Genomic DNA, 23,398 nt, shown 5'->3' on the forward strand with positions numbered 1-23,398 from the left:
TAGACACTGTTCACATATTTTATCCACATTAATTTATCTTTTTCAAATAAAAATAAGAACGAAGCCCGCCGATGATGACTTGCACATGAATAAAGCAGTTTGACTTATTACTTATCGGTACGATTGCACAGTTGGAACTATATATACGGTTGCTTTGTAAGCATGATTTGTACCAGGGGCGGAGCCAGGCCCCTAAAGATTGGGGGCAATTGCCCCACTACCTCATAGTGTGGCTCTGCCACTGATTTGTACAGTGACTTGCATGTATGGAATTGCATTGTGAGCACGATTATGCTTTGTAGGCACTATAGACACGTTGGCACTGTGAGTACAATTATTTTTAGACACGATTAACCGCTCATGTAGTTTATTCAACACATGCAAGTGTTATTTAAATTTTATACTCTCTCCGTCCGCGATATCGTTTCCACATTGTGGACGGCGCGGGTTTTAAGAAAAGTGGTGGATAGTAGTGGATATGTAGTGAGTGAAGTTTGGGTCCCACAATTATTGTGAGTGGAAGTTTGTGGACCCTACTTTTATAAATGGAAGCGGAAACGATATCGCGAACGGACCGAAATGGCAAATGTGGAAACGATATTGCGGACAGATGGAGTATGAAATATTTCATATCTCGTTAAATTATGAAAATGCATATGTCGAGGTTATTATATGTTGGTCTAAACCGCACGCTTAGTTAGAAGGATACGTTTTAAACTTCAGGTTTTGGGTCTTGACATTTGAATTAGTCTTTGGGCCAAATTAATATTGGATAGACTTTTTTAGAGTTGAATTGTTGAGGATGAGTGCTTTTGGGGCCTCTATTAAAATTTTCGTGTAAGGCTGGAAATTTGAGCTTCATAAATAATAGTGCAGTGCAGCCCAATAATTTATACTTTTTCTTTTCTTTAGAAGCTTGGTCAATGTCCAAGATTAATTAGAGATAATATGGATTAAGAAATTTCATTAGTCACCAAGTTTCCTAATTCATGAAAACCAATAATATTTCACATTCGGATTTCATCTCTTAGCTTCAAACGCTACACGAAAATACCTGTGCTTTGCCTACATGCATGTTTTTATAAAGTTTTTGTGATAAATAATACTGTATAAGATAGTGAAATTAGGAATGAGATACATATGGTAGATATAATAAATTATGAGACTGTGTTTCACTCTGTGTCCCACTTTCATTTTTTATTTTTTTTTTTAGTTTTAATTATATTTTTTTCTTCAATATTAATTTGTCATAATTTTATATACTTTTAATATAATTAACTAAGATTCACTAATTCAATTATGATGTATAATTTTTTTTTTATATTTATTTTCCAATTTGTGAATTAATAAGAATTTATCAATATTGTAATAAATATTTATAAAATAGATAACAAAAGAATTAATAATGATTTCTCATTTTCTTCAGTAATGATTCAAACCTCTAATTATTAAACAATTAAAAGAGAAAAAACATCTTACCAATTAAACTACGCTGCTGCGTGCTCTCAATTTGAGCTAGCACACATTTACTAATCCATTATCCATGCATGATAATATTAATTAAGTTCCATTGCATTATTACATAGGTTGCACACTTGACACCAAATACCATACATATTGAGACTTTCACAAATCTCGAAACATTAAAATAACACGAAAAATTATCGCAGCACATAATCATAAAAAGGGCATTACAAAGTTTTGAGCATGCATGCAACGAATGTTTATCCTCACCCCGCCGGCGGAGGGCGGCGCTTCGGCGGGCGAGGCACCGGCGGAAAGGGTCGGCGCGGAGGAAACGGCTGAGCGTAGCCACACATTCCGAACCTGCAACGGATGGGAAACCTACATCTGTTATCGCACTTCCCGCAGTGGAAAGGGTTTCTATTTGTGTTCACACACTGCCCCCTGCAGCATTGCCTCGTGAAACGACACCGTCTCCCGCATAAGCCGCAGTTGTTGACGTCCGAAGCGACGTCCACGCACACGTTCCGGCAGCAGAGCCGCCGCCCGGGTTGGCCCTGGCTGCAAATCCACGGCCGCCGCCAGCAGCCGGGCGGCGGGCGGCGGTTGTTGTTGAGTCTTGCCAGCCATGGGGAAGTGGTGGAAGAGTTAATGTGTTGAAGGGTGTGGAGAAGTAGGTTTTTTTTGCCTTGGGTTGCTTGAAATTTTGGAACAAAGGGCAAAATGTAGAGTAGGACTAATGGAAATATGATGTTTAGTTTCATTTTTTTTTGTTTAATTTGTTAACCAAACTTTTTGTTTTCTAGTAGCATTTTAAATTGCTTGCAGAAATGTGGGATTGATTTTGAAATATATTTATACGAGTGAAAAGGGCGTTACTGTCGAGGAATCCGGAGAAATTCATGTTTTTTATATTGGTTTATTGCATAATTCGTGATGGAGTATTGATAGGCTGCGAGTTTTGGAGCTTTTACTTTTTTCCACAATTAATATTGGCTTTTTTCACACCTTCGGCCTTTCAAAGCTTCCTCACTAAGGTTGTTTTTAGAAAATTATGATAGGAAAAATGAAATTATTGACGAGATATATATATAAATAATTACGAAGATATAGATGGAAAAAAAAAAAGATTAGTTACGTTATTTAATTTTCATATATAAGGGCTAGTTGCTAAGCAATTCACGAAATTCAATTCGATTTTAGTTTTCAATAAGTTCTAAAAGTTATTGCAATATAAACACCATTTTTCAATTTATATGATTCGCCGACATGTTCACATTATGTACTACCTACACTACTTTTGAGACTATTGTGCTGATTGTTTTGGGCCCAAATATTGTCCCTTGAAGCCCAAATGGTTAGCCCAACATAAATAGTTTTGTGAGCCCCATCACTTTCTTTTAAATTCAATTAAGTAAATATATAAAAGTGACTTTGAGTTTTGCTTTTGAGCCGGATTACTCTTCTCCTCTTTGGCCACCAAGAAAACTTTGTAGTTATCTTTCTAAACATATTATAAAGTATTTGATTATACAATTTACTGATCTATGTTAATTTGGTTATGATTGGGTATTTGGTTTAACCAAAGAATAAGGAGGACTAGTTGGAAATAGACATGATTCGCCGTCTGTGTTTCGTAGATATTTCATTTCAATTTGCCGACGAACTTTCGCCAAATGCTGACGGAATATTCCGTCAGTAATCGGTCAGAATGTTGTATAGTGATGCACATTATATGTAATTTTCAATAACAAGGAATCAATATTACTATATTAGGTATGTATGCTTCCGTTTTAGTGTTGGATCTTGATAAATGTAAATCTTAAGGTTAATTTTCCAACACGTCATGGATGGCTTAACACAATCTTGAAGACTAATTCTCTTTAATTAATTAATTTCCTACTCTGTATTTATATAATGTTTTATTCTTATAATTAATCAAAGTTAACTGAGGGAAACAATCGATCACGTGGATGCAGGCTTAGCTCAGTAACACGTTGACATTAGCGGTCAAATTAATAAACAGTTTCAAGATTCATTGCACAGACTATATGCATGCAAATAACATAATCACTCCAAATGCTGTTAGATATATAGAAATATATTTAGGTATGCATTTTTTTTTCTATATTTGTCTCTGCAAATTGGTGATTCGTATTCGCATTGAATACTATAAAACTGACAAGAGTAAGTGAATAGTACCACCTTTAGTGAGAAAAATAAGGATCGTTCACATCTGTTGATGTTTCCATCTCTTTTTTTTTTCATTTTTTTTCCATGTAAACTGTCTGATATAGCAGTTGCTGCAGTCCACACCACCCATGTGCATTTCTCATCTATATTTTGACTCACCCCAACATATATATTATAGAAATCATTAAATAATGCTCCATTCCATCCATTTTAATTTTATTCATCATGAAATATACATATTGAATCGGGAGATAAAGGCCTATATTGATAGTCTTTCACCCTCATAAGGGAAGGGAAATGAATAATATTGAGCTAAAATGCTCATACATTCTCGTTTGATTTATCTCTTTGGAAATTAACTTTGTCCCAGATAAAGTTGATCAACTTCTTCATAACGATTAGATGATTCATTGCTTAAATTTATTTCATACAAGGAAATTGATCTAACTTAGTTGGGACAACCTAGAAATGAATATTAATCAAATTAGTTGGAAGGGATGAAGTATTTCATTTTCGATATATATATATTCTAAAGCAATATAATGGCATATCATAATCCCTTATAATTTTCTTATCTTCAAGTAAATCTTGCTGAATTGTTATCCTAATTATGTTTGGTGTTATGAAAGGAAACTAGGAAAGTGTCCATATATTTTCAGAATATTCAACAAAATGTCAAAAAAAAGAATACATGTTATCCATGGACATGCCTCAACCTTTGACTATAAACTGACAACAATTTGAATCATAGGGAGAGTTGAGATCTATTTAATTTCCTACCTAAAACACGCATAGAAAGAAGGGAGTCATTGTCTTTGTTTTATTTAGTCAACAAGTTAAGCTTCACATTAAAGATGTGTCGGCTCTCTCTGTCTCTCTCCACACAAACACATAGATTTTTCTTTTCCTCAAACAATATCACTATTTAATTTCGTTTTGGAAGAAAATTAATGTATATTTACATAGTAAATGCAAGAAGAGCTTCCCAAATTGAGCTTTAATTAACACTCGAAATAATTAAATGTGTATGAAGAGGAACTCTTCAAAAATAGAAAAGAGAGAGAGATAGAGTAGAAGCAATTAACTTCACACTTTTTTTTGACAATAAAGGCAACATCATTTACAATACAAAGAAAAGAATACAAACATAAAGAACACAAGGTTTAGAAAGAGAGAGATGCGTGTAATAAGTATTGAACTTTTTAGGATTCTTTCTACACAGAAATTTGACTATTCTTAGCCGGATATGACATACCTCATTTTCATTTTAGTCACTCAAAAGATTTTGCCCAATTCATGCGTGTGCTATGCTTTCCTTCCTACGTAAAAAATGTCCTTTTTGCGATTGCCCAATTTTCAGCGTAGGTACGAAAAAAATTAAATCATAGTAAAAAAATATACTATGATTTCTCCTTATTTTTTGCCCTTGAAACTACCAACCGTCCAAAGGTATTCGTATTAGTATTTTATGTTCTGAATTTTCAGCGCTTTTCATATACTCCCTCCGTCCACGAAAGAACTTCCTATTTTTCTATTTCGGGACGTCCACGAAAGAACTTCCTACTTTTTCCTATTTTGGGACAATACCCCACCACTTAAAAAATACTCCCCTTTTAAGACAATTCCCACCACTCAAATAACATTAATTAAAACAACACAATAAATTATTAATACTTTTTCACAATTCCCAATACACTTTACAATTTTTTCTCCACTCTCAATACACTATACAATATTTTATTAAAACCCGTGTCACTCCCTCCTAGTCCTAGGAAGTTCTTTCATGGACGGAGGGAGTATAATATATCTCGAATTTTTGTTTTCTCTTAAAAAACTCCGAACATTCAGTATTCTCCATAAAATGTCTCAAACTTCAGCGTTTTTCATAAAATGTCCGAACTTTTTTTTATCCCCCTAATCCGGTGACCGAAAGATGACTCATTTCGCCATGATAAATCTTAAATGATCAATTTAGTGGTATAAGATTCACAACTTGATTGCAATCAATTGAGAAAAATCATCTTTCGTCACATAATTTTGTGTAACGGCACATTTTACAGAAAATATTGAAAGTTTGATTCTTTTTTTTTTAGGAAGAAACGAAAATTCGGGTCATTTTATGGAAAAATGCTAAAAGTTTGGTACATTTTATGCAAACGCTGAAAGTTCAGTATTTTTTAGAAGAAAACAAAAGTTCAAGACATTTTATGAAAAACACTGAAAGTTCATACATAAAACACTATTGACCCAATTCATATACTATGATTTCTCAATTTGTTTTTTTAAGAAAGTATTTGTCTTATATAGTGACTTTGTTAAACAAAGTCACCAATATGAATTAATGGTCTCATACTGAAACATTTGTTCTTTCTTTCTACGCAGAATATCAAATTTTGCTCATCCATTTCATCAAATTTCAAAGAAATGTGATATTTAAATGTGTTGGACCCATATGGAAGAAAATTTCAATAATGGGTCGCATGTGCAAAAACTTTACTTTCACCCCAATGATTAATTATGGATTAACACAAGAAAAGGTTAATAGTTGTACAAGCAACGATCACGGCTTTAATATATGTACAGTGACAACCATATTTGTACTTATTTTCAAAAGAGACACAAAATGTAGATTTTGTTAATTTAAATTAAATTGCGCGCTAGCTGTTGATAACCCATACGCAGTAACCAATCTTTATGGTATGTTAAGATGAGAAAAAATGACTATATTAATTTATATATATATCTCTTTTAAATTAAGGATATTAGAAAAGAACTGATCATGATCATATATAGAAACAGTTTGTAACGCATTTGGCATCAAAATATTTTATGTGTAGCATATTAATATGCGGTATGGATGTATGAGTTGGTATGATCTGAACTTGGGAGGGACCACCTTTAGTATATTAGGTAAATATTATTTAAATCGGACCACAATGTGAAACTGCAACAAACATAAATCACATTCATCTGTGCCCATATCTGTTGACACTTGACATCAACCATGTAAGTGGACGGTGGACTCATTGCCCACTCTACTCTATCTACATCCCTTCATGGCAAATTAATCAACAGTGACATGCATACATCTTGTCTCTCAAAATAGCTCAAAAGAAAAGAAGGAACTTAGTTTACTACTACAATTTTACTTTTAGAGCATCCACAACGGGGGCTTGGAATTGGGTTCGAGCCTCCCAATTCGCGAGGCCCCCCATTGCCGAGCCTGCGGCCCGCGAGCCCACTCCTCTCCACCGCTCCGGTCTCAAAAGTGTAGCAAGATGGGCACGTGTCATGCACCTTCCATTTCCGAGCCCCCGTTTACAAATTTAAGAGCTCAATCCTGTAAAGTGTAATGTGAGTAGAGAAAGAGCCTTACATGATGTTTAATGAGAGAATTATTTCGATAAATGAGCTATACATATTTTTATGGGATAGATAAAAAATGAAAACTATGCATATTTTTATGAAACGGGTAAAGTATTTTTTTAGAATTACAAGAGGTATACTCAAATAAGCAATTCACACGCAGACGGAATCACTACCTACACAAAGTGGAAAAACTACATACCAATACGCAAATAAGATTGAGCCCGAGAGTAGTATCTCATTCTAGACATGAAGCCAATGCAAATAAATTTTACTCATTTCCTTAAAAGGGGGCCCCACCCCACCCCCCAAAGCTAAAGCTAAATAGTACTCACATTCACATCCCTAAAATTTCTCCTTTTCTTCTCCAATAATACAAGCATTTAATCCAACCTAAATTTCCTCAGTTCGGTCCTACTCCTCCAAACTCCCCTCTCATTTTTTCCTGTGTCTCTTTCTCTATCTACCAAACCTTCTCCATCTAGCCCAAATCTTCATAAATTCAAGCGGCGGGGCTGCCTTCAATTTCCTGCAATCCATAAATGCACCTCCAATTATTGCCGATTACTCGAGATATGGAACACGATGCTCATCATTTCCGATGACCTCCCACGCAACCGATGCAGCAATAATATCTCCCCACTTTATATAACTCCTCAATGGATCCCGCCGCTCTCTCTCCCGCCAAGGCCCCGCCCGCCTCTCTCTTCGCCTCCTCCGCGCACACTTCCCACGCCAGCTTCCCCATCATCGCCGTCGCCGTCATCGGCATTCTCGCCACCGCGATCCTCCTCGTCAGCTACTACATATTCGTCATCAAATGCTGCCTCAACTGGCACCGCATCGACCTGCTGCGCCGCTTCTCCTTCTCGCGGCGGCGCGCGGCGGAGGAGCACCCGCTCGCGGCGGCGGCCTATTCCCCGCCGCTCGAGAACCGCGGCCTCACCGAGGCCGCCATCAGATCCATCCCGATCTTCAAGTTCGGGAGCGAAACCTCCGACGACAGCGACGACGCTAAATCTCAATCTCAATCTCGCGATTGCGCGGTTTGCTTGAACGAATTCCAGCGGGGAGAGAAGCTGCGCGCGATTCCGAATTGCAGCCACGTCTTCCACATCGACTGCATCGACATCTGGCTTCAGAACAACGCCAACTGCCCGCTTTGCCGCACCAGCATCTCCGCGGCCCGGCCCGAGACGCTCCTCCCAATGGACCGAGTATTTCTCGGGCCGGGCCCAGCCGGCGCGGATCGCTTCACCGGCAGAGACGAGGACTACGTGGTGATCGAGATAGGATCGGAGCCGCGTAATCCGTCGTCTCCGCCGGGGATCCACGAGCGAGGCGCCAGCTCGAACGAGCTCCCCTCGCCGAGGAGGAAGTGTCCGGACAGTTCCTCCTCGGCGAAGAGGAAAAAAATGAAGAAATTAAGTCACGTGTCGAGCATGGGAGATGAGTGCATCGACAGCAGGCGGAAGGATGAGCAGTTCGTGGTGCAGCCGATGCGGCGGTCGTTCTCGATGGATTCGGCGGCTGACAGCCAGCTTTATTTAGCTGTTGAAGAAATTATTCAACGCCACGGCCACGTAAATAATGAATTAAATCAAAATGAAGGAAGCAGCAGCAGAGTTAAAAAATCATTTTTTTCATTTGGGCAAGGAAGGTGCTCCAGAAATGCAGTTCAACCAGTTGCATTAGAGCCAAGAAGCTAGTTTTTTTTTTTTCATTATTTTATTTTATGTTTATTGTATTTTTTTTTTTGGGTGGTATAATTAAAAAGGTGGTTATTTTAGGTAATAGAAGTGTAGGTATTAATTAGATAATTTAGGGAGGTACAGAATGGCTGTTGTCATAAAGTAGCATATAGAGAGATGGCTTTTAGTGACGTTTGTGATTTTGGATTTTGGATTTATTTGATAGCATTACAAATTGGAAGGCTTAATGATGGATGGACCACCTATATATGATTTTGACTTGAAGTCATTATTGTAATAATCATTGCTCGAACAACTTCTTTTGCTTTCCCCAACTTTTCTTCCTTTTTAATTTGAATTATCGCGATTATTCATTATCTAATGATGTCTCATATTTTCCACATTTAAAAATAGAAGAGACAACTAAGATGAAGAAATGCTTTTTGGATTGATTGTTAAATATCTTCGGATTTTATGTACACCAATCATATTGCACACCGATTATGTACGATTTTGACAATTATTCCGATAATATTAATATTTACAAATTTTAAATTTGAGGTTAAATACTTGTGAGAGATGGGAAAGAATTAAAAAAAAAAAAAGCAAACTTTTCGAGACGACATTATATCGTGTGTTTTTATTTTTCGGCAATTCCACATTTTTACTATATCTATTACGTTCATTTTTTTATAATTGCAATAGATATGTATTGTATAATCAAATAAGCAATCTGCACGTATACGAAAAAAAATTGAGTGTCTCAATTTTGCCACTTGAACTAGGGTTTGCTTATGTTCATTTTTTATTTAAAAATAATCATATAATATATTCAATTATAAATTTATCACTTTAAATCACACATACTCAATGCTAGTAATAAAAAGTGTTGGGATAGAGCCATAGAGGGGACCCCTACAAGCTAAATTCCAATTGGGACAAAATGACAGATTACCTAACTAGAGAAAATAAAGGGTGAATTTATTTCAAGGTTTTCCAGCCTGGAAAATTATTCTTCCCTAACTACTGGGTGTTGAGAAAAAAATTAATTAAAAACCTCTCGAGAAAATAGCTACCAAACTATCTCACAAATTATTTTCAAAAAGTTTGTTTTTGCACTTAGCTGTCTAATTGATTGGATGATTGTATTACTCTGTTGAACTTCAATAAGTCATAATTCCACATCGTATATATATATGTCCTGCACCATTCCAATCATTTGGAGTTGACTTCTTTTTTTTTTTTTTACTTTTTCTTTATTGCATTCAAATGTTTGAAATATCAGCGATTAATTCTAATGATAAGAGTAGATGTTTTATAGCCCCATTTGATATTTAAGTATTTTTTAAAAAAAATTATAAGACCCGAAAATATAGACATATATGCATAGGAATAAAGTGATGTTACACAGTTGGCACAATTACACCGTTGAGTTTGTCAAACATATGTCCAAATTATCAAACAATCTATAAGGAAAAGTATTTCAAATTTTATCTCTTTTTCGCACGAAATATTATATGCTTTGTATGTATATTTATAATTAATAAAAAATTGGGAATGTAATTTAAAGAAAGAAGATATTATTAGTCTTACTAGAGTAGAAATTAAGAACTTCCTATGATAATAGGACTAGTTAATCTATAATCGACCAATGTAATTATCTTTATAACAACGAAAATGTAATAGAGTAGTTAATCTAAATTGAAGAAGAAAAGGAAAATAAAACCTTCAATAGAAACAAAAAATGATGATGAACACCCTCAAAAAAAAAAAAAAATGATGATGAAGATTGGTCCATGTTTTTCTTCTCGTCAATTTCTTTGTTTTGCCAGCAAATTTTGAGATCAATTTCATGAGTTGGATCCAACCGAATATCTATCATGTAAATATTACTTATATTTGGGCCCAATATATTGGTTATGGCCTGCCATATCTTTTAGGCCTGGCCCATATAATTCGCATGGAAATAGTTATACTTATACCAGCAACAAGTACATATACAAAAAAATATTAATTTAAAGAAGGAATTATATTAAATGTCGAAAGCGATATAAGTAAATACGAGTAAGGTTTTTTTTTTTTTATAGATAAAATATGAGTAAGGATTATTAAAATACTTAATAATCTTGCTATTTGATTTAGCTTTGATGAAATATAAAGGGATATAAAAGTTAGATGTGTGTGATTATGTATGAGTACTTTTATCCTCAAGATTATGATTTTTTTTAATTTCACTCTTTCAATGAGATATGAATCAAATAAAACAAGGTCGAGATAGAAATTATCAAAGACCTTGGAATATCCCAAAATTCTAATGCATCTTACAAAAGATTAACCTCATTATTAATTGTTTATCTATTTAAACTAATTATAAAAGTAAACATCGCAAAATTCAACTATTATTACCTGGCGTGGCATCCTGGGCAAAGAACGAGGAAAAATCCAAAGAAATGAAAACAGAAACAAATTAAACAAAACCTCAAATTATATTCTTGAAAGTTTTTTCATGATCTCAACCATGAGCATGCTCAATGCCGGTCCATGCATACGTACGCTTATCTATAAATTTATAGTCTAACTTTAAATGTTGAATCTATTTTGCTCTACTATTAACTATATATACTAACATATAAACGAACCTCAACTAAAAACAACATATAAATAAACCTAGTGTATAAAATAAGAACTATTATAGTATGATGAAGTCGTAGTAGAAAATGATGGATGTGTTTTGAAAAATAATGAATTCATATTAATCACCCTGAAGCTCGAAACTTCCCAATTTAAGTGCCGAAAAAGCTCCTATTTTATAGTTTAAAAATAATTCTTATTTGAACCAAATTCAGTAGGTATACATGTATACACACATAACTCAGTTAAACTTTACGAGTTTAATGTCATCATCTTACATAGTCCAGACTATTAGGGTCTGAAGATATATACTTACTCCGTCCATGAAACAAAATTTCTACTTTTCATTTTTGGGACGTCCACAAAAAAACATTCTACTTATTTTTGGACTATATCACACCACTTAAAAATATCTCATTTACCCTTACTTTTCACCACTCTTAATACTAATTAAAATACATTTTCATAATTCTCAATATACTCAATAATCTTTTTCTTAAAATCCATGTTATTCTCTACTAAGAAATTCTTTCGTGGGTGGAGAGAGTATCATTTTATTTTAAATGATCCCAAAATCTTGAGCCAACTAGAAAGCTCAGAAGGAACTTGAGCTATAAGACTAAGGCTATAAGCTTCAAGCAGATAACGTGCGAAAGAAAAATAATTGTCACTCACTGTATTAATTATCTAGTTTATTACTTCCACCATCCCATTACTTTTGGGCACGAATATTAAGAAATGTATAGAAAATAGATAAAGTAGGTTTGTGAAAATTGTTTAAATATTAGGTATAGAGAGATAATATATTGCCAAAAAAGGAATGAGACATTTGTAATGGAACATTCCATTATGGAAAGTCGGACATTTGTAATGGAACGGAGGGAGTATTATTTTAAACTGTTCAGTTTAAATGTACATTAAAGAAGTTGAACCTAAAAACAACCCACACACATATATAATATGAGTAGATAATAGTAAAAAAAAATGTAACACAATAAACAACAAAGATGTCATGTGAATAGCCCATGTCATGACAAAGACACAATATTAGTAGTTAGTAGTAGTTTAAGTAAATGAATAATGTAAAATTTTGGCAATATTTCAACAAACGTGACATAATCCATCCATCTCGATCACATCCTCATAAAAAAAGCATGCAGCAACGACTTGAATCTGCAACTTGCTAGTTTTGTTAATCCAATAATTGAGTCCATCATCCTCTCACCCTGCCTCTGTTTCCGACCTCCCAAAAATCATTCCTCATTTTACCCCAAATTTTCCATCAAATTCCAAATCGATTTCTCCCAATTCTCTGTCGATGATTTCAAAGCTCGGAACCTAGCTCCGCGAGATGCAAAATCAACACGTCCATTCCTTCACCGAGAACTGCTGGTGCGATGTAATCGATTACAGCAGCCTCCTGGACGACGACGGCGCGCCGCCGCCGGCGTTTGTTTCCGAGCGTCCGCCGCCGCCGTCGGAAATGTGAGCGATTCAGTTCATTCTATTGGAAACTGGCTAAATTCGTGTTTAATTAATGAATCTTTTGCTATTTTTTTTAGCCTGAGTGATTTTTTATTTCTTTTTTCTTTCTGAAATTGATGATTTAATCTGATTTTATTATTATAGTGTGTTACATGTTTGATCATGTTGATGCAGTGTTTGTATGTCAATTGATGCCACACACAGTGAAGTTACAACACTTGAGGAGAGAGGCTCCTCAAGAAAGAGGTAAATTATTCTGATGTTTGCTTATATTTCAAAATTTTGCTTCTTCAGATAAAAGTTTTCTTTTCCGGTGGAGAATCATCCACACTATGAGGTGTTTTTGAAAATTAAAGGAAAAAAAAAAAAAACCACCCACCAAATATATTGTATCACCATCTTATTGAGTTTCAATACTGTTTCACTTTGTGTCGCACTTTTAATTTTTGTTTATTTTCTTAAAGGAGTATATTTTTTCTCCAATTTCAACTTTGTATATTTTAGTTTAATTTTGTGATTATTATAATTTATTCTATCTCATTAAGATATATAATTATTTTTTATTATTTAATTTTACTTTTATTAGCTTATCGTAGGTTCATAAACTGGTATATATTTTTTTGGGTATTGGCATGTAAATACTCGAACATTTTTTATTTTCTAGTTTTGCAGTCCAATTTTAATATGCTCAAAATTTCCTACATGAATATGCATGTGTACTTGATTAGATATCCTTTTTTGGTTGGTTGGATTCTGCAGGGGACGTTCTGATCAAAATGGTGGGATAGGAGCAAAAGCATGTCGTGAGAGAGAGCGCAGAGGAAAATTGAATGAAAGGTATGATTAAACTAATCACAATATATTGAAATTGATGAAAAAAAAAATAAAAAAAAAAAATCTAAATCTACGACGGAACATGAAGGGAAACACCAAAGTTGAAATAGAGGATCTCACGTGCCTATCATCAACTTAAGAGGCTTTGTAAGAAGAGAGAGTTATTCAAACTTATTATGTATTGAAAGCAGAATCTTCTCCAAGTCGATGTGGGACAAATGGAACTTCAAGATTCACAATGTAGTTCAATTTTCTTACTCTTAAGAAACTAGGCAAGCTGCTCTGAGCCTAAACTGTGATTCTGTTGATTGATTGGATTTTTGTTGTTGATACAGATTCTTAGAACTCTCCGCCATTTTGGGACGCGAAAGACCTTTTAAAACCGAAAAACTGGCCATGCTTAGTGATGCCATCAGACTCCTAAACCAGCTCAAAACTGAATCTATGGACTACATGGAGATGAACACAAGGCTCCTCGAAGAGATCAAAATTTTAAAGGTCGGATAATTCTATAACTTTGCATAATTTGCTTACAGAGGCAGCATATGGTGTTCTGTTAGATCAGTTGAAAGATATTTAATCATGTATTAGATTCTCAACCAGGAATCAACTAGCAGAAATTTTGGAATGTGAATATATTCTCTCTGCATAATCTAAGTGTATTATTACGTGCGTTGGAATCATCTGTTGTAATGCAGGCTGAGAAGAATGAGCTTCGCGAAGAGAAAGCAAAGCTAAAGGCAGATAAAGAAAGGATACAGCAGCAGTTGGAAACCATGAATATTCCTTCAATTGGGTTCACGGCATCACATCCACCTATGTACGAGGCTGAGGTCAAGAAGGTTCCGATGCTTCCCAGCTATGGATTTGTTCCGATGTGGCAGTATTTGCCGCCATCTGTCCGAGACACGACTATTGATCATGAACTCAGGCCTCCTGCTGCTTGACATTTTTGGACAAGATTTATCATGTCACTTATAAATGTTTTGTCATGCATCATTGTAAATAACCACCACACTCTCTTGGAATGACTTCTTGTCACTTTTCATAGTGTTTATACAGTTATGATTCCTATCTCGTGCTTGTTTCTTTGCCCGATCCGTTAATTATGTGCACTACACGAACACGAACACAACACGATTTTGTCATTTCCTTGAATTAATAAACAACCATGATAACTCAAATCTTTGAACTATTTTTCATCATTCTTGTTGCTGTAGTTTTCTTTTGTTTTCATCTAAGCTTCTCCATTCAAGAAGTTTCCATCTTGGGAGAAGATTGGTGCCTTGGAATCTTCAGCCTCTTTCCTTTGTGATTCATCATGTTGTTTACCCCACAAGAGCAAATAGAGCCCAATAACTACAACAACACCTCCTATTATGCTGCAAAAACACAAGGTAAACCATTAGTATATCAACTCCGATCTTTTCATCTCCATTTTAAACACATAAAACTTCTCACCTTCCAATATATAGCTTCTCTCCAAGAACAAAATACGACAGAGCCGCGACTAGCAGTGTCGAGAGGGGGTTAAAGAGTGTCACGAATACCGGTCCCTTCACCTCCATGCACCACAGCTGCACGTAGGTCACCATCCCCGAAATCACTACTCCCTGTTCCATTACACTAGATATCTTAAGTTCATAATAATCATATTTTTGGATCACGAATAACTGCCAAATGATCAAGCCTTACACCATATAAGGTAGACCAGAGATCAATATTGAACCCTATAGTCCATGCAGATTGTTTGTGTTCCACGATGATCGTGTACGCAGCAGACTGCGCTGCTCCAACAAGATTCATCCATGTAGTTAGAGATAGCTGCGCTGGATATCGCTTCAAAGTATACGCCTGCAAGAAATGACACCCAACTTAATCTCAAAATGGAGAGACAGAGTGTGTGTGTGTGTGTTTTTCTCTGTTTTGATGAGATTTTAGGACCAAAACCTGCATGATGTACCAAATGGACCATGTTATGCAGCTTGCAACTGTAAGAAGTGAACCCTTCAACCAATTCTCTTGCACAACTCCTGTGCTCCCATTTACATGAATGAATCCATGGCCTATTTCTCTCAGTGCAAACCCCTTGTACAATGTCATCGTCATCACACCAGCCAACGACACCCCTGTCCCCACGATTTTCGCCATCCCACGAGGGCTACGAATGCTTGCAACCTCCAATCTGCCCACAAACCAATCAATCACATGTTAGCTGTTTTTCTACATATATAACACACTATGTTTAAATGCATCACCTGAGTATAACTGCTAGTATGAATGTCAAGGAAGCTATAGTGTTAACCATGCATGCCAGCAGTGTTGGAGATGTGTATTTCAAGCTTGTGAAATACATGTTCAGAGTCAAGCTCACCCTGCATCCACAGAGATTCAGTTAAGTTACTGTTATGGGAAACATCTGTTTGAAATCTGCAATTCTGTCGTCGTGAATCTTACCCGAGAAGAGAAAGTACAAAGATCTCAAGGAATATAGCCCTGGTGAGCTTCGGCCTAGCTTTTCTGCACCAAGAATGATCGAATAAATAATTTTTAATGAGTGCATTTGATCAGCAGATGGTACTGGTTTACGTACCTCTCCATGAAATAGGCGAAGGGCAGCATAACGAGGCCTGCAACAATGTGTCTGTACGTGACATAGACGGAAGGGTTCATGCCGTGGTTGAAGGAAGCCTCTGTGATGATGTACATGAAAGTGTAGGCTATCTGAGCCAGAACCATGAGCATGTGAGGCTTGAACTGCATGTAGGAGACGAGGGCGGGGGCGGCCGCCATGGCTGGCTCGTGTCGTTTTTGCTGGTTGACGAGGTGCAGTGTGGGCTCATATGCAGCGTAGATATAACAAGAGGGGGAGGAATAAATGGTTTCGATTCTTGTTGCATATTATTGGCATCCTGTTCCGTGTAAATGGCAACTGTTTCTCAGTGTGATGTGAGAAACTTGTTGAGGAAAGGAGAAATGAAATATGCTTTTTGAAGATTTTTCGGAGTGAACAATATGTGCGTGACTACCAAAAGATTTCGGTTAGGTATAAAAGGTTTATTCTAAGGAGTGTGGGATTCTTCCTTTTATTTAGTTATAGTTTTCATCATTTCGTTTTCTATTGTTTGTTGCTCACATAGTCACATGATTCTCGTTCTCTGCTAACCGGTGGAATATTTGCTCCTAATTGCTTTTTTTTTTTTTTTATATTTTTTATATTTTTTTTCATATATTTATAAAATAATAAATATATTACTAGTTTTTTGGAAAATTCGAAGGGGTTTAGTTAGGGGTGTGCATTCGGATTTCGGATCGGATTTTTGCCCAATCCGATCCGATCCGAAAATCCGAAATTTCACTAAAATGCAATCCGATCCGAACCGTATTATCCGAAAATCCGAATCCGAAAATCCGAAATATTTCGGATTAAATCCGATCCGAACCTAAATATCCGAAATTCAAAAAAAAATCTGAAAATCCACACATGAGGAGACGCGGCGCCTCATCATCGCCCTGGCCGGCGAGGCCGCCGTGAAGCGCGGGTACGTGTTCTTCTCGGAGGTCCAGTTCATCCCGGCGGAGGAGCTCTGCGCCATGGACGCGCTGTGGCGGCAGCACAGCGACGGCAGATTCGGGTACTGCGTGCAGCGCAAGAGAAAACCAAAAACTGAGATTCGGGTACAGCGTGCGGCCGGTGAGCAGGGGACCGCGCCGGCAGGCTACTGACGGCGGAGAGGCATGGGGCGGCCGGCGACGCTGTGGAGTTGAGGGTGGAGTAGAGTTGAAAAATTGAAAATGAGATTGAGAAATGGAGCAGACGGCGCGGGTGTAGGATTGTAGGGTTTTTGGAACTACAAAAACTAAGTTAATATAATATATATATATATATATATATATATATGTTATTTTTATTTATATTATATATATATTTCGGATTTCGGATTTTTTCGGATTTTTAATATACTGATCCGATCCGATCCGAAAAACCGAAAAATACTTAAAATTCAATCCGAACCGATCCGAAAATCCGAAAAATCCGAACCAAATTTAAAATTTCGGTTTGGTTCGAATCGGATATTCGGATTTCGGTTATTTTGCTCACCCCTAGGTTTAGTGACCCCGCTGCCCACCCCTAGCTCCGCCCATGACCATGGATTTGAATTTTGAACTCCATGGTTATACCTTCTTTAAACTTTGGCAAAACATGTTCTAAGTTGTTCAACTTTAAGAGAGTTTGATTTTATATGTCTATGAGATAATACCATATTCGAATTCTAACACAATTTGAATTAATAAAATTATAAATATATTATCGAGTATGAATTTTACATGTGGATATAGTCTTGATCAATTATAGACGCTCTCACATTTTTGTACAAATTAAACTTTTAGTATGAATTTTGATAGGCCTCTCTATAATTTTATTAATTTTCGTACATTTATGTTCCATCTTAATAGCGCTCCTTTTAGAATAGAATCCATACAATTCTCTAAAAGTAACACTCCCAAAAAAAGGGCCTAGATAATAAATGAGCCAAGCTGGGCATAGCAAGAGAGATCCGGTTTGTAAGAGGCCCAAAATAACGGGCTTATCAGCCCGAGTAATATTGTTTTTGTAAAATTTAATAAGTAGGAACCTTATAAGGCAAACTATACCTATATAAAAGTATATTGGTCAAATAAAGTTGATTAGCCTATTATATCACTGTTACACTTGCACGTAAAAATAACTTCTTAAATATTCATGGACCCTTCATTTTATTTTTTTATAATAATGTTTAATTTTTAGTACCTTTCTTTGAATCAATAATGATACAATTCTCAAAATTTTATGTGTTCTTAATAAGTGTAGGAGATTGAAAGTAATTAAAGTATTTAATTGTAATACTTTCCATTTTCAGTTTATTTTTTATTTTGATCCTTCAAAAAGTACGATGAGCGCAAGTAAAAATATACTCCCTCCGTCCATGAAAGAACTTCCTAGGAGGGAGTGGCACGCATTTTAAGAAAAATATTATTGAGTGTATTAAAAGTGGAGAAAAAATTGTTGAGTGTATTGAGAGTGGTGAAAATATAGTATAATTAATATTGAGAATTGTGAAAAAGTGAAAGTAAGAGTAATTATAAGTGGTGGGGTATAATCCAAAAATAGGTAGGAAGCTTTTTAGTGGATGTCCCAAAAAGAAAAGATAGGAAGTTCTTTCGTGGACGGAGGGAGTATTACTCTCTCCATTCCAGCTAGCTAGATCACTTTTTCGGCACGATTTTTTAGGAGCTAGTGTTTAGTGTGTTAATTGTTTATTGTTAAGTGTGGCAGATGAAAAAATGAATAAAGAAAAAAAAAAACTTTTGCCGTATAAGAAAAGTTACTAAGTTAGTTGGGACAGAAGGAGTATTATTTATGTTCTAATTTGGTGAGTAAAATATTTTCAGGGGTGTTATTTGATCAAAATGAAAAATTATTTCAAATTTTCAAGACTATAGTCTATATGCTAAACCAGAATGGAAAAATTATTTTGCAATTTACAGTCTCAATCAAAAAGGTAGAGAAAGACATAGCAAAAAACCACATATAACAGAAATGTCACAACATGAGTAGAGGTGGAGATTGGTATCCACATGCATCCTCTTTAACCCTCGACATGATAATCCTATCAACTAAAGTTCAAAAAAAGAATATATAGGCAATTAAAAAATTATGAAAAGAGGTTGAGCAAGTCATCATGTAGAAAATAGATACTCACTCATTCCTTCTTCATCGGTCCCTTGTTTCACCTTCTAATTCTTTACAGACACCTCAACCACAACTGTTTCCTCGTTTCACTTTATTCAAAATCATCTGTATCAACCCAAAAAAGAAATAATAAAAAAACAAGAAGCTAAAATGACAGCTCCATGTAGAACTGTAATAAGCAAACTCAAACTAATTAATCTCCTATCATTTAAGCATATTGAGATGAAGTGGAGCTCCAAACTAACAACTGAATTAGAAACTCCATAAGATAAGACGATCCTAGATTTTAATAGAGTACCTTAATTTATGATGATTAGAATTTTTTTCAAATAAAATACACTGTAACTGTTTCTATAAAAACAAACAAGAAAAGATACTGATACTCACCATTTTAAGCAATGTATTTGGAGCCATCTATGTTGCTCGGACTCGGGTGCGGGTGTCGGACACGGGTGCGGGGATATGTGTCAGACTCTTAATTTTTCTAAATTTAGGATACGTGGACACGGCTAAAAAGGATCCGGAATTAGGACACGGGTACGGGGATACGTTTGATAAATAAAAAGATAATAAATGATAATTTGCAAGAAAATACCAAAAAATTGGAGACGATTGATATTCCAACCGAAGATGTAGAGTTTCTGTTTTGGGGGGAATAGGGGATAAATTGGCGGCTTGGGGGAGTAAGGTAAGTGACGATTAGATAATGGGTAATCTATATATACATTAATGTTTAATAGATTAGTTGTTATATTAGAATTGGGAATAAATGATATACAGTTGTACTCCATATTAATTTGCTCACACTAATTAATACTAGTATATTTTATTATAATAGTGGATATACAGCTGTACCACAGTTCACAGTCAATTTTCCCTTAGATCATCTTCTTCGCGGATGTCATTTGCAGAAAAAAATAATAATAATTCATCTCTCTCCTTTCCACCGCCGAGTCCGCACGAATTATGAAGAATCCGGTGCGTATCCCGCATGAGTGGTTCTCTAATGTAACACTCCAAACAAAAGGCAAGATAGTAAATGGGCCAAGTTGGGCATAGCAAGAGAGATCCGGTTTGTAAGAGGCCCATATTACTCGGGCTGATATTGTTTGTTTTCTTGTACATTCTAGCTTAGGGTATTACACAACATTGTAGCAATTAACTCTTGACACTTTTATTTTTTGCATAGTATCTCTTCCCTCAAATAATGATGTAATTCCAATCTCTTAGACAATATTCAACATCAATATATGGCTTATAATATGATATTGAGCGAACCTCGTAATACAAATGTTCTTGAACTTTTTTTACATTATTACACCTTCCCTTTGAGACGAGCACCCTCGTTTCTTATTCATAACATCACTGCAATTTTCCAACGATCATATAAATTAGTAAAACATATTACACTCCATATTACCATCTTCACACCTTGTAATAATCAAGAGCACGATAATTGTCGAGTCCAGTAGCTAGGAACTTCATTAGATATTCACTAATCACAATCTCTTTGTAAACTGCAGGATTTTCTTCTGTAATCAGCTCCTCGATAGGGCCATAAATCTTTGCCGGGTTATATATAGGCCCAGAGAAAAAACACGCCACCGAAATCCTCGGTCCATCACGATTTGCTAATGCTCTGTGCTCATTGCTTCTGAATTTCCCATTCGACACCAACTAATTCAAACAAATAACATAGAATGAGTTAGATCGTGATCCAAGTTCAAAAGTATATATGAATCTATACCTATTTTACACTCGTTCCCGCTATTGTTGGCCATATTCTTTTCGACATGGAGATTAAGAAACTGAGTGTTATGTTTTAATAGAGTATGGCCCACCAAAATTAGTGAGTAATTTTGGCCTTTTTAGAAAGTGACCAACAATTGTTGACTTAATTAGTGAGTAATTGTTGACTTAATTAAAGTAAACTTTGTCATTTTTAGAAAGTGGCCAACAATAGTGGGACAAACCAAAAAGGAAATGTGGCCAACAATATTGGGACGGAAGAAGTATAAAAGATTGGTTTAGAAATATATTAAAATGCTAAATATAAATTTACACTCGTGAGGAATTATTTATTTTAATTATTCATTTTTACGTATGAATGCACGTCGTTTCTGCTAGTAATTATAAATACCTGAAGAAGATCACCAATGTTTATGACTAAAGCTCCTTCAACAGGTAGAATATCAATCCATCGACCTTCGCACAAAACCTGCAGACCGCTAACAAGTTGGTTTTGCAGAAGAATTGCGAGGAATCCTGCATCCGAATGCTTCGTCGTGCCGATTGCGAGCTCAGGCTCAGGGCATGCCGGATAGTAATGGCCGTGGAGACGATGCCCCTTTGTACATTCCATATTTCCCAGGAACTCTGCTTTTAGTCCCAGACCCTCAGACAATATCCCCAGCAGAATATTTCCCAAATTCTCAACATGTTTTGAGTATTCTACTGTTGAATCTCTAGCAACATATAAGAATTTTAATTTTAGATCTAATCCATCAAAACAGCTAATGATAAAAATAGCAATAGAGATTTTAAAAAATGCTATTTTTGGGTTAGGGTACTGTTTGCCTTCAATTCACACGAATTAGCCTTTAATTCACAACTAGGAAGATCTCTGCGACTGTGAAAAGCGGGGAATTCAAAAATAGAATAAATTCAAAGTTAGATACCTGCAAATCGCGGGCAATTCCTGAGGATCGAGAAGATGAGAGCCTGAATTAACCGAAATGCTCAGCGTATCCCTCCAGCTTGCGGTTCTGGACGTGAACAGATCATAACTGCTGGCATACCTCACAATTCTCGTTGTATCTCGCGAATAATACTTCTTCTTCTGATCCACATCCTGCTCGTGGAAACCGCGGACGCCATCGATCATTCCATCAACAACGCGCTGAGGAATTCCGTGATTCACCACTTGGAAAAACCCCCATGTTTCCGCAGCACTTCTCACTTCTTCAACGATCTGCTTTCTTCTACCGCCGTCGTCGACGCCGCTCAGATCGATCACAGGAACTTCAATTTCATGAGCCTTCTCGTGTTTTAGATCCGCAATCAGCTCCGCCGATGGCCTCACGAAGATTTCTGGGAGTTTGAACAGACCTGAATCGTTGAGGCCTTTGACGCCGGCTTTCGTTTCGTCGAAAGCTTTGAGCATTTGAATTCGATCGTATTGGTGATCAACAGCTGATGAATCCGCCATTTCCTTTTGGTTTTACTGATTTTTTTGTATATCTGTTTCTACAAACTGCATATTTTTATATAGAGTAGCAGATAGGCTGAGGTGTGGGGACAGCTTGAGACTAATTAGATTAATTAATTATTTAAATGGTTTACTTTGTATTAATCTTATTCACTCTTGATTGAAGATGCTTGGCAATTTGGACTTAATTATTATATCCACAACCAAGTTGGCATATTTTTTTGGCTTATAGGAGTTTATGTTTATCACATGTCTAAAATGATTTCAGTTTGTTTAATTAGGCTGATGTGATGAGCTGTTGACCGGCAACTGTTGGGAAGAGATGAGATTAGATTAGTTAATTAAAAATATTTATCCTTTTATTGAAAATAATCGGATATTGTGCGTGTGCATCAACCTCCGCCAGATCTGCAACCAGCCCACCCTGCCGGAGATTTTCTGCCACCGTATGCCGCCGCCTTACCACCACCTTAGCCACACTATTCCAACAAAACACGATGACGATTTCAAACCCAAATTATGAATCGTGTACAGAAAAATAGCAGAGGCGGCGGCTAGCACGCGAGAGGAGACATGCGGCGGATTTGGGGGAACAGCAGCGACGAAGGCTACTGGAGGAGAGAGAGAGAGAGAGAGAGTTCTGTTTGTGTATGGCGACGGCCGGACGAGATGGGTAAGGTTAGTTAGTTTAGCTCAATTTCTAAAATACTCACTTCGTTCCACTCTAATAGGCTCATTTCTTTTGGGCACAGAAATTGAGAAAACTTATTTTTTAGTAGAAAAGTGGTGTGG

The 23,398-nt window shown here is 36.1% G+C and overlaps 5 protein-coding genes across 6 annotated transcripts in view; 3 read left to right on the plus strand and 2 right to left on the minus strand.

Annotated features, from left to right (window-relative positions):
* Nucleotides 1-17,278, plus strand: part of LOC130991235 (cryptochrome-1) — a 71,648-nt gene extending 54,370 nt beyond the window's left edge. Inside the window, exon 7 of the mRNA XM_057915344.1 lies at nt 17,267-17,278. The gene's annotated coding sequence lies outside the window, so the exon portion shown is untranslated. The remainder of the gene's footprint in view (nt 1-17,266) is intronic.
* LOC130991241 (RING-H2 finger protein ATL16-like) lies at nt 7,185-9,030 on the plus strand. Its single transcript, XM_057915352.1, has one exon. The coding sequence runs from the start codon at nt 7,683-7,685 to the stop codon at nt 8,730-8,732; it is 1,050 nt and encodes a 349-aa protein (XP_057771335.1). The 5' UTR covers nt 7,185-7,682; the 3' UTR covers nt 8,733-9,030.
* On the plus strand, nt 12,422-14,741 carry LOC130991244 (transcription factor bHLH104-like). Its single transcript, XM_057915355.1, has 5 exons — nt 12,422-12,830; nt 13,005-13,076; nt 13,590-13,667; nt 14,000-14,162; nt 14,363-14,741. Exons 1-5 carry the CDS (start codon nt 12,697-12,699, stop codon nt 14,609-14,611), a joined length of 696 nt encoding a protein of 231 aa, XP_057771338.1. The 5' UTR covers nt 12,422-12,696; the 3' UTR covers nt 14,612-14,741.
* On the minus strand, nt 14,793-20,143 carry LOC130991240 (WAT1-related protein At4g08300-like). Of its 2 annotated transcripts, none has more exons than XM_057915351.1 (9): nt 19,786-20,143; nt 19,409-19,503; nt 16,258-16,576; nt 16,122-16,184; nt 15,923-16,039; nt 15,615-15,849; nt 15,360-15,518; nt 15,126-15,277; nt 14,793-15,046 (listed from the first exon to the last, which is right to left on the minus strand). In XM_057915351.1, exons 3-9 carry the CDS (start codon nt 16,455-16,457, stop codon nt 14,902-14,904), a joined length of 1,071 nt encoding a protein of 356 aa, XP_057771334.1. In that variant the 5' UTR covers nt 16,458-16,576; nt 19,409-19,503; nt 19,786-20,143; the 3' UTR covers nt 14,793-14,901. The 2 variants fall into 2 exon arrangements, with proteins under 2 accessions (XP_057771334.1, XP_057771333.1); XM_057915350.1 differs by having other exon boundaries at nt 16,258-16,596; nt 19,786-20,116.
* Nucleotides 20,144-20,634: 491 nt separating this feature from the next.
* Nucleotides 20,635-22,787, minus strand: LOC130991253 (1-aminocyclopropane-1-carboxylate oxidase homolog 1-like). The gene is made up of 3 exons (XM_057915363.1): nt 22,077-22,787; nt 21,539-21,863; nt 20,635-21,075 (listed from the first exon to the last, which is right to left on the minus strand). The coding sequence occupies exons 1-3, from the start codon at nt 22,604-22,606 to the stop codon at nt 20,824-20,826; spliced, it is 1,107 nt and encodes a 368-aa protein (XP_057771346.1). The 5' UTR covers nt 22,607-22,787; the 3' UTR covers nt 20,635-20,823.
* Between the last annotated feature and the right edge of the window lie 611 nt (nt 22,788-23,398).

The sequence above is a fragment of the Salvia miltiorrhiza genome, chromosome 7 (genome assembly GCF_028751815.1).
Source record: "Salvia miltiorrhiza cultivar Shanhuang (shh) chromosome 7, IMPLAD_Smil_shh, whole genome shotgun sequence".
Classification (NCBI taxonomy): domain Eukaryota; kingdom Viridiplantae; phylum Streptophyta; class Magnoliopsida; order Lamiales; family Lamiaceae; genus Salvia; species Salvia miltiorrhiza.